Consider the following 12,093-nt stretch of genomic DNA (forward strand, 5'->3'; position numbering starts at 1 on the left):
TCAATAGTATATTATTTCTTGAAATAATGTTAGAATGATAAATTTGACACCCTTAGAAACCTAAAAACATTATTTTACTATGTCAATTGTTATTCATATATTTTTCAATTTAAATTCAACTTAGAAATCCTTCAATATCTCGATTCGAACATAAATGGATTTACGCCACTTTCAAAATAAACGGCTCATGTAAGTTTATTGATAAGAAATAAGTTGTTATAGAACGTATATTAACATTGTGTATTTATTTAAGATGAAAAAGGTTTAGGAACGGAGTCATATCTAAGAAGAATCAGGTCAGCGAACAACAGATTTATGAAGAGTAGAAAAAAATCTGGACGGAAGCCTGGCAACGACAGTTCTTCCTCGTCCTCGTCCTCGTCTACGTCGGCATCGATGTACGTCGACGAGAATATTATCGGTTATAGGTCTTTGCTGAATGGCCCGGAAGAGGAACCGACGAAGCGTATCCCGAACAAAGATCGCAAGAAGTCTGTCGAAACAATTAAGGACGAGGTCGAGCAAAATGGTGCTACTTGCAATCCGTTAGAGGATAATCCACAGAAACGACGACCGAGGACAGCTAGGAATAGGTATCTCTTTTTATTTTATTTATTCTCTCTTTTCTTCCTTTTTATTCTTTCAAAAGAAAATAAAAATCTAGACGAGAATCGACATTTTTATCAAACAACAATTTGTCTTTAACAAAGGCAGCCATATTTACTATTTATATGATCCCGCCATTTTATTCAACATGGCGTCGCTTATTATTTACATAAACCATAGAAACAACGATTGAAAACAGTTTGGAATAGGATTTTATTTTTATATAAGATTTTATTTTTTCTTTTTTCCTACTTTCCTTCGGAATATGAAGAAAATCAAGACGAAAGTAGACCTTTTTATCAAACAACAATTTGTCTTTACCAAAGGCAGCCATATTTGTTATTTATATGATCCCGCCATTTTATTCAACATGGCGTCACTTATTATTTACATAAACCATAGAAACAACGATCGAAAACAGTTTGGAATAGGATTTTATTTTTTTATTTTCTCTTTTTTTCCTACTTTCTTTCAAAATAGAAAAAACAGACGAAAGTAGAAATTTTTCTCAAACGAAATTGTTTTTCCCAAGGCAGCCATCTTGTGTTTATTGATCCCGCCATTTTATTCACACATGGCGTCACTTATTATTTACATAAACCATAGAAACAACGATCGAAGACAGTTTGGAATAGGATTTTATTTTTTTATTTTCTCTTTTTTTCCTACTTTCCTTCAGAATATGAAGAAAATCAAGACGCAAGTAGACATTTTTATCAAACGAAAATTTGTTTTCACCAAAGGCAGCCATATTTGTTATTTATATGATCCCGCCATTGTATCCACCATGGCGTCGTTTAACATCTCTATAAATCATAGAAAGCACGAAAAAAAGCAGTAAAAAACAGATACAATTCTTATTTCCTTCCTTTTCTCTTTCCTTCCTTTCTTCCTTCAGAATAAGAAAAATTGAAAAAAGAAAGAAATCAAAAAGAAAGTCGAATTTTAGTCTCCAAACGAAAATTTGCCAAAAGCAGCCATATTAGTTATTCGTATGATTCCGCCATTTTATCCAACAGTGCGTCGTTTACTATCTCCATACCCATTGAAGCAATTTAATGGGTATTTTTCCTGGAAAGAATCATTTTCTCGCTCGATCTGCCAATTATCTATCGTCCTGCACGAGGAAAGTAAATATCGAGGAAAATAGAGAGGTTATATTTCTCTCTTTCTTTCTTTTTCTCTTTCTATCTATCTCTCTCTCTTTCTCCCTTCCTCTTATTTTATCTCCAACGACATCGTTCCTCCCTTTTTTCCTCCTTAATACGACCTCGTCGTCTTGGTCGTTTAATTGAGCCGATTATTGCTACAAAGCATCCATATTTCATTACAGGAAATTGATTATAACGCTTGACCGAACTTACCCGATACTTTTTCGAACGATTATCTTCGTAAATTAACTAAGTAATGTTCTTTTTATTACCATTTCCTTTTTTTTTCTTTTTTTATTGGAAGAAAATTTCGTTCTTTAGCACGCAAGACGATACGTAGATGTGTACAATAGGACACCCCATATAATACGAGTTATATTTTTTTTTCTTCTGCGTAAATATCAATCTAAGAGTGCACAAAAATTATAATTACATAAATAATTGTGTAGGATATTTTTTAGTAAACTTTTACTTTGAAAATACAGACCAATGAAACTCAATTAATTTTGGCTTTTGTTTAATAGGGTTTTTATTAGATTGATCAGAACAGGACTGTCTTCTGTTTTCTTTTTTTTTATCGTTTTAAATTGACAGCAGTAGTACGAATATTACACTGTCGATTTTCAATTATTAATGTTAACTTTAAATGCAAAACTTCAAAATTCTTTTACAGAGAAACATATTTTAGGATTATTAAACTTCCAAATTGATATTAATTTGATTGCATAAAAACATTACGTTATTAAAGAAATATAATTTCACATAAACGTTAACGAAATTGGTCTCACAAAAGTATTTACACATCTACATATTGGATATAATAAAAATACAATGATTATTTTTCTGAATTTTACTTCGATGACCCATATTTTGCATCTTTTAATTCTTTTGAAACAATTGAACATACTTTGAGATTAATTTTCTTATCAATTATGTACATTTTTATTTCTCTTATAATCCAACACTCTTTAGCAATGAAATTGATATCGCGATGAAAGTTAAATAATACTAAAAAATGTTTCTTTTTATAATAAATACGATATTACAATAAAATAAATATTACAATAAATACAGTAAAAAATACAGTAAATATTACAATAAATATACAGTAAAAAATACAGTAAATATTACAATAAAATATTCATTGTTTTAAATTGATAGTAGAAGTACGATTATTATTGTGACTTATTGTAAATAATTTGTTCAACATTTTCTTACGAGTTAGTCACATTTCTATTTTACTATGAATACATATATATATACGAAAATATATATATATATATCTATCATTCATGATAATATTTCGAAGGAAATCAGCTTGCATTGGCGTGTATCTAGTTTACTCGATAAATCAATTATCATTCGAGTAGGCTTCAATTCTAGAAAGCAGAAACTCAATACTCGAGATAATATTGACAAGTATTTGTTATACCAAGTCGGAAGATTTAGAACAACCAAAATATCTAATTATTTTCTAGAAAAAAGAAAAGCAATAGCATAGATTAAAACGTTTATTTAAATTAAATTCCAAAAACATCATCTCGTAATCGAATTTCTTTATCTTTCATTTACATTCCGAATTATATTAAAATTTTATTACGAATGTTTTATTTCAAAATAAACTTTAATTAAAATAATAAGATAAATTTAATGATAATTTGATAAGAGTCAAAGACAGAGGGGAGAATTTCTGAAAAAAAAAAAAAAAAAACTGATGGCGAGTCACACTCGACATAGAAGAGCAAAAGGTTATTAAGACGTTGACCTCGACTCGACCAATAATAAAGATACATAATTAGAGTAAATATCGATACTGATAAACTTTTAAATAAAACCGTTATTTTTATAAGAGTTTGAAGAAATTAATGTCATACAAAACATGCAAGAATAATTTGATTAATACAAGGAAAATATGCATGACACGTGATGACGTTTTTTCTGTACGTAATTGGTTGACAAAACGTAATCTTCATTATCAGAACATTTCACTAAATAAATTTCTAACTTCATCCTAAAGTAAGAAATTAAAATATTTTTCGATATATTCATTTGTATAAAACACCATTTTAATTTAAAACACGAGTAAACAATAAAAGCTCTATTACCAATTTCCAGTAACATTTTCTAATTTTCCGCAATGGTGAACTATAAACAATCATTTGATCAGACAAATCAACTACAAATTTCCATCAATTTTAATTTACCACCATTTTTGGTCAGTTCGAAACAATTGATAATCACAAAAATGGTCTAAAGCGCCTCGGGGGTCACCGGTGACCTCCACTACAAATAAACTCAACTCCCATTTATTAGCTGTAAACAAAAATTCACGTTGTCTTGGCAGACAAATCACGTGAAATGCACTAAACAGTCAACATGTTAACAAACCAAATCCTGATTGTCTGTGTTTCTGTTTTGTTTTTTTTTCAATTATATGAGCAGAGTATCACCGAAGGAGGAACCAATTGGTAAAGGAGAATCGATTGAACGAAATAAGATACCTTTTGAAAGGACGACGACGATGGAGACGGAAACGACGGCGGATCCGTTGGAACCATGGAGCACGCGTGGTATTAAGGACATGAACGCCATATTGGCTTGGAAGGAAAATACACTGGACAGTCCTTAATGTAACTTTATGATACTGAGGTTGCACCTACTACAGACACCTCCTACAACCAACCAACCAACCAACCTATCCAACTACAGACATATACACATACACACATATATATGTATACATACTTACACAAACGCACGCGAACAACCCCCAACACTAGTGGCCTGATTGCATCGACGAAAAGACTCTACTTTCGCTTGACTCGAAAGTTTACACGCCTGAAGAAATTGGAATTTAAAAGAAGCTCGGAAGAAGACTTAATGGGTGCGAGAAAGAAAGAGATAGAAATATATTAAAGATTACCAGTGGTGGTCAATCTGTGGGATATATACATTAAAAAAAAAACAAAAAACCAAATAATAAAAAACAAGGATAAATAGTTCTGTGTTTATCTTTTCTTTATATATATATATTATTTTCATTTTCATGGGTGCGAGAAGGAAAGAGATAGAAATATATTAAAGATTACCAGTGGTGGTCAATCTGCGGAATATATACATCAAAAAAAAACAAACACCAAATAATAAAAACAAGGATAATAGTTCTGTTTATTTTTCTTTTTTTATATATATTATTTTCATTTTCGTGGGTGCGAGAAGGAAAGATAGAAATATATTAAAGATTACCAGTGGTGGTCAATCTGTGGAATATATACATCAAAAAAAAAAACAAACACCAAATAATAAAAAACAAGGATAAATAGTTCTGTGTTTATCTTTTCTTTTTTATATATATTATTTTCATTTTCGTGGGTGCGAGAAGGAAAGAGATAGAAGTATAAAGATTACCAGTGGTGGTCAATCTGTGGAATATATACATCTTCAAAAAAAAACAAAAAAACAAAAACCAAATAATAAAAAACAAGGATAATAGTTTTGTTTATTTTTTCTTTATATATAATATATATATTATTTCATTTTCATGGGCGCGAGAAGGAAAGAGATAGAAATATATTAAAGATTACCAGTGGTGGTCAATCTGTGGAATATATACATCAAAAAAAAAAACAAACACCAATAATAAAAACAAGGATAAATAGTTCTGTGTTTATCTTTTCTTTTTTATATATTATTTTCATTTTCGTGGGTGCGAGAAGGAAAGAGATAGAAGTATATTAAAGATTACCAGTGGTGGTCAATCTGTGGGATATATACATCTTCAAAAAAAAAACAAAAACCAAATAATAAAAAACAAGGATAAATAGTTCTGTGTTTATCTTTTCTTTTTTATATATATTATTTCATTTTCATGGGTGCAAGAAGGAAAGAGATAGAAATAATTAAAGATTACCAGTGGTGGCCAACTTGCGGGATATATACATAAAAAAAAAATCAAACACCAAATATAAAAAAACAAGGATAAATAGTTCTGTGTTTATCTTTTCTTTTTTTATATATATTATTTTCATTTTCGTGGGTGCGAGAAGGAAAGAGATAGAAGTATATTAAAGATTACCAGTGGTGGTCAATCTGGATATACATCTTCAAAAAAAAAACAAAAAAAAAACCAAGTAATAAAAAACAAGGATAAATAGTTCTGTTTATCTTTTCTTTTTATATATATATTATTTTCATTTTTATTTTCATCCATTTTTCTAATATCTTTTCCACCATACATTTATTATTTATCATAAATTTACTTCGTTACCCCCTATAATCTTTAAAATTAAAATAATAAGATATAAAAGAGACTCCAAGATCAACGATTTTCCAATATTAAAAATTCCCAATAGTGTTTCTAAATATTTGAATAAAATTATTTACAGATGATACACACGTACGTACACGCGCGTCGCATACTCATACCATACTTACAATTTGAGGTTATATTATATTTCAAAAGTTTTCACAGCGACGGCATATTACATTTTTAAAATATAAACATTAATGATGAATTTAATGAATACAAAATTCTCTGTTCATATTTTTGTTCTTTTTATCGTTTTTTATTTCAAATTAATATTTCATTTTCACAGTGTTAACAACATTAATAAAATAGAAGTTGCATAACCGCAACGAATGGGGCAATGGTAGAATTATTGTTATTTCCAACGAATATCAAAGAAGAACTGTGGAAGGGGTTGGGGGAGGGGAAGGGGAAGGGGAAGGGGGGAAAGTCAAGTCTATAACAAAACGGATATAAAGTAAATACTATACGTACATATACATTTGGTGTACGGAGAAGAAGAATTACAAGGAATCCTTTAGTAGTAGACTTTAAAAGGGCTTTAAACTTGAACTTCTCTACAGGGTTTGTCAATTAGGCAATTAAAAGTTGATGTGTATAAAGGAAAGAGGATTTCTAAAGAGTGGGAGGAAGAACAGGGCGAAGATAACAACATGGCTTAGCAATTATAACGCTCGTGTGATAACTTCATTATTAATAATAATAATAATAATAATAATAATAGTAATAATAATAATAATAAACTATGTTTATATCTTTGATCTCATTCTCTCTCTCTCTCTTTATTATTCTTTCTCTCTCCGTTTCCAGAAAATTATTTATTTTTAATTATTTACTGATTAATTTATTTGCTTATTTTTTTTTTTATTAACTGAAAGCACTCTTTGATACATAGAAAAATAAACGTATAAAATGTTAAATTTGATAAGTTGATGAGAAGTATTTGTACTATTCCTAATTTCTTTTAAAATTGATTTTATTTATTTGAATAAAAATCGAAATATTTATAAGCTTTTTATATGAAATTAAATTGTAATAAATTAATATCAATAGGACTAAGAAATCCAGGGTCTTAAGTGGTACCACTTATAATTTAAATCATACCTAAAAATAAAATTCAAACGATAAAAAAAGTTAAAGGTAATATTTATTAAATAATAATTTAGTAGGGTGAATGTTTTTTGTTGTTAATTCCAACGGCATAGATCGTGCCGCCATATTTTATATTATTAGCATCCAATCATACTTTCCGTACGAGGATCGTCCGACCAATCGCTTGTACTTTTTTAACTTATCGACATATTTCAACATAACCTACAAATATATATGAATCATCATATATTAATGAAAACAAAATACAGTGTGTCATTTGAATCGTATCAGTACGATTTAAGAAACTTCTGTGAATACGATTTATGACACTTTACGTGTTTTATTACAAATAAACATAATAAAATAATAAATAGAATTATTTTGAAATATTGTTACTGACGAAATGATTATTTCAATACCGCAGAATAATAAAAGCAAGAATTTAAAAACAATATAGAGATGTGAAAGCTAACAAACACATACGCAAAATTATAAGATAACAACCATAAGTTTACTTGTTAAGACGTTATGTTAGCAAGCAGCCGGTAACAAACACTGTTTGCGTGAACCAATATCGTTGACGTACTGAACAATTAACTGCAGCTGGGAACTCTGTTGACATGATATTTAATTAAGAACTTTAAAGGTACGATTTAGATTGTAATACGACTTGATCAACCTTATCCTCAATCGGATTAATTAGACAAAGAAGAAAAAAATAATAAAAAAGAATATTAATTATTAAATACAAAAATAGAAAATCTCTTTATTGATCGAACAATATATGAAATGAATTTATTCATAGTAATCTGCTATTTGTTCGATTCAATTTATTTTATAGGCATTCGAAATTCGATTAAACCAATTAATATAATCTTTTACATATTCTTCCAATTTTTCCCGCGATTTAATCCATCAATTTTCAAATGATCATCAATACAACGTTAATACCTTTGATATTAACGTTTCTAATCATTCAATCGAAATTAATTAACTTTGATAATGCATTAATAATAATCATAGAAATAATTGTTATTAGAGTTTTGACAATATTCGTCCAATATTTCTTATATTTCTTTTTAATCTTTTTACTTATCATCTGATTGATTATTATTTATATTTAATTATTTATTAAATAATTAAGTAATAATAATTTATAAATAATTTAAACAAAATAATAAAACAGTTAATCTCAATGATACAAAAATACTTAAAAAAAAAGATTATTAAGAAGAAAACATTTATTACTAATATTCACAAAAACAATTAATGTTTTTCAAGACATTCACAGTTATTTAACATCAATTATCACCTTATATAATCATTAAAAACACATAAATAAATCACATTTTTATTTGTATCGATATAAAACACGTTTTGTGTATATAAAAATATCAGAATAAATATATTCAATATTAATATTAATCTATACTAAATTCAAAACAGATTTATAGACTAACTTCACGCCGTTAATTTCACGTCGTTATGCGCGCGCATCGTAAATACCAACCAACTTCACGCCGTTAATTTCGCGTCCCTGTGCGCGCGCATCGTAAAAATTCACTCTCCCGTCATTTTGTTTTTCCCTAACGCGCCAAAAGAAGTATAATTTGAAAAGAAAACAAAAAGAAAAGGAATATTTGAAGTGTTAACGTTAACCGATTCACCCTGTATATGTATGAAGACTATATCTGTCTCTTTCTACAAGGATGGCGTTTGACAAAGGACCTGGAAAGGTTTTGCGGGGTCGGTGGGGAGGGAGAGTGAGGGCAGGAAGGGGGAGGGGTGAGTGGTGGTGGGGGGGGAATTGTGGGGATGAAAAGAGCGTGAACGATTCGAGGCAGGCTCCGACCACGGACAACGAGATTCTCGTTCGATCAATGAAGAAACTTCCAAACGAACGGGAACCATCCTCTCTCTCTCTCTTTCTCTCTCACTCTCACACTTTTAAGGGAGTTTCCTGTGAAACTTCGTTTAATGAACTTTCGACTTACTTATACGGAATTTGAAAGAGATAGAGAGAAGGGGAGTTGGTGTGACACGTCAACTAAGGCGACTCTTTGAGTCAATCGCGTACTGCGAAAGCATTCAAGATGAATCACGTAGTATCGCGTATATAAGTTAGGACGAAACTTTATACTGGGTGTGTATAAAATATTTTTCTACAAACGTTTGTAAACGTACGTTTTTTGCGAATTGAAAAATAAGGGCTGGGAAAGGGAGAAAAATAATGTTACGTTTTAATATAGGATAGAATTGAAAATTTAATTCGAAAGTTATAACATAAATTGTAATACTGTATATATATATATGTGTGTGTATGTGTGGGTGTGTGTTGTTCAAAGATTACGTTTAACGGTTCTTAAGATGTTGTTTATTATCTTGAAATGAATTCGTAATTTCTTCTTTGAAATATATTTTTAGAATTTTGTATAGAAAAAAAAAGTATATATTTGAAAAATAAAAAAATATATTTGTATAAAAAAATATACAAATAAATATATATAGAAATATAAAAATATATATTTGTATAAAAAAAAAAGTAATCTTGAGAAGAAATACTTTAGATAGTTTAATTTTTCTATTTTACGATAATGTAACTTTCTTTTATTATTTATTTTTGTTTTTCGAAGTTTGTTTTTTAATACAATTGCGAACTTAAGAGATATTTAGGTTATGTGATTGAACTGACAATGTGAGACACTCTGTATATAGTATAGGCAATTTTTCACGATAAGTTGAATAGGTTAATGTTGTTTGTAACGTCGGTAAAGAAGTTTCAGGATTTTTACTAACCGTTATCGATCGTAATAAATCATGAAACGATATGTGGTAGAAAATTTTTCCAAACAAGAAAAAATATAATCAAATGATAGTTAGATTATTTGAAATAATGAATTAGAAAATATATATGTGCCCAGAATTATAAAAGTGATGATAGATTTTTCTTGTTTCGAGATATATGAAGGATTAGATATATTTGAACACTTAAATAAATTTCATATAATGTTGAAATAACTTATTGTTAACATTATCGTCAAAATCATATTGTGAATGAATTTAATTGAAAATAATGTAATGTGATTAGGATCACAGTGATTAGATCTTCACATTGTAAGTTCAATCACATAACCTAAATATCTCTTAAGTTCGCAATCGTATAAAAAAAAAAACTTCGAAAAAATAAACAAATAATAAAAGAAGTGATTAAAATTGATTTAGATCACTTTGACAATTATCGATACACCATATATCGATTAGGATTCTACAGAAAACATGATAGTATAAGGTAATCGTTGAAAAAATAAAAAAAACATAAAAGAATGAAACGATGTGTGGTAGAAAATTTTTCCAAACAAGAAAAAATATAATCAAATGATAGTTAAATTATTTGAAATAATGAATTAGAAAATACATATGTGCCCAGAATTATAAAAGTGATGATAGATTTTTCTTGTTTCGAGATATATGAAGGATTAGATATATTTGAACACTTAAATAAATTTCATATAATGTTGAAATAACTCATTGTTAACAATATCATCAAAATCATATTAAATGAATTTAATTGAAAAAAATATAATGTGATTAAGATCACAGTGATTAGATCTTCACATTGTAAGTTCAATCACATAACCTAAATATCTCTTAAGTTCGCAATCGTATTAAAAAAAAAACTTCGAAAAAAACAAATAATAAAAGAAAGTGATTAAAATTGATTTAGATCACTTTGACAATTATCGATACACAATATATCGATTAGGATTGTAAGGAAAACATGATAGTATAAGGTAATCGTTGAAAAAATAAAAAAAACATAAAAGAATGAAACGATGTGTGGTAGAAAATTTTTCCAAACAAGAAGAAAAATAATCAAATGATAGTTAGATTATTTGAAATAATGAATTAGAAAATACATATGTGCCCAGAATTATAAAAGTGATGATAGATTTTTCTTGTTTCGAGATATATGAAGGATTAGATATATTTAAACACTTAAATAAATTTCATATAATGTTGAAATAACTTATTGTTAACAATATCGTCAAAATCATATTAAATGAATTTAATTGAAAAAAATATAATGTGATTAAGATCACAGTGATTAGATCTTCACATTGTAAGTTCAATCACATAACCTAAATATCTCTTAAGTTCGCAATCGTATTAAAAAAAAAAACTTCGAAAAAAAAACAAATAACAAAAGAAAGTGATTAAAATTGATTTAGATCACTTTGACAATTATCGATACACCATATATCGATTAGGATTGTAAAGAAAACATGATAGTATAAGGTAATCGTTGAAAAAATAAAAAAAACATAAAAGAATGAAACGATGTGTGGTAGAAAATTTTTCCAAACAAGAAAAAATATAATCAAATGATAGTTAGATTATTTGAAATAATGAATTAGAAAATACATATGTGCCCAGAATTATAAAGTGATGATAGATTTTTCTTGTTTCGAGATATATGAAGAATTAGATATATTTGAACATTAAAATAAATTTCATATAATGTTGAAATAACTTATTGTTAACAATATCGTCAAAATCATATTGAATGAATTTAATTGAAAATAATATAATGTGATTAAGATCACAGTGATTAGATCTTCACATTGTAAGTTCAATCACATAACCTAAATATCTCTTAAGTTCGCAATCGTATTAAAAACAAAACTTCGAAAAAAAAAACAAATAAAAGAAAGTGATTAAAATTGATTTAGATCACTTTGACAATAATCGATACGCAATATATCGATTAGGATTGTAAGGAAAACATGATAGTATAAGGTAATCGTTGAAAAAATAAAAAAAACATAAAAGAAAGAAAGAAAAATGTAATAGAATGGAGTATTAAACTACGGTGACGACTAAACAGAGCGTATAAAGAGACCGAATGAAGAGAATAAGGGTAAGAGGAAGAGGAAACGA

General features: G+C 28.0%; 2 protein-coding genes across 3 annotated transcripts in view; one reads left to right on the forward strand and one right to left on the reverse strand.

Annotated features, from left to right (window-relative positions):
* Window positions 1-4,386, forward strand: part of LOC122514992 — a gene marked incomplete in the record, with an annotated part of 39,495 nt that extends 35,109 nt beyond the window's left edge. Inside the window, 2 exon segments of the mRNA XM_043632127.1 lie at window positions 254-593; window positions 4,200-4,386. Of these exon segments, the coding sequence (XP_043488062.1) occupies window positions 254-593; window positions 4,200-4,386 (527 nt within the window).
* LOC122514893 (leucine-rich repeat-containing protein 4B-like) overlaps window positions 1-12,093 on the reverse strand; it is a 94,362-nt gene that overhangs the window by 6,363 nt on the left and 75,906 nt on the right. The window lies entirely within an intron of this gene.

The sequence above is a fragment of the Polistes fuscatus genome, unplaced genomic scaffold (assembly GCF_010416935.1).
Source record: "Polistes fuscatus isolate 324 unplaced genomic scaffold, CU_Pfus_HIC Scaffold16, whole genome shotgun sequence".
NCBI lineage: Eukaryota > Metazoa > Arthropoda > Insecta > Hymenoptera > Vespidae > Polistes > Polistes fuscatus.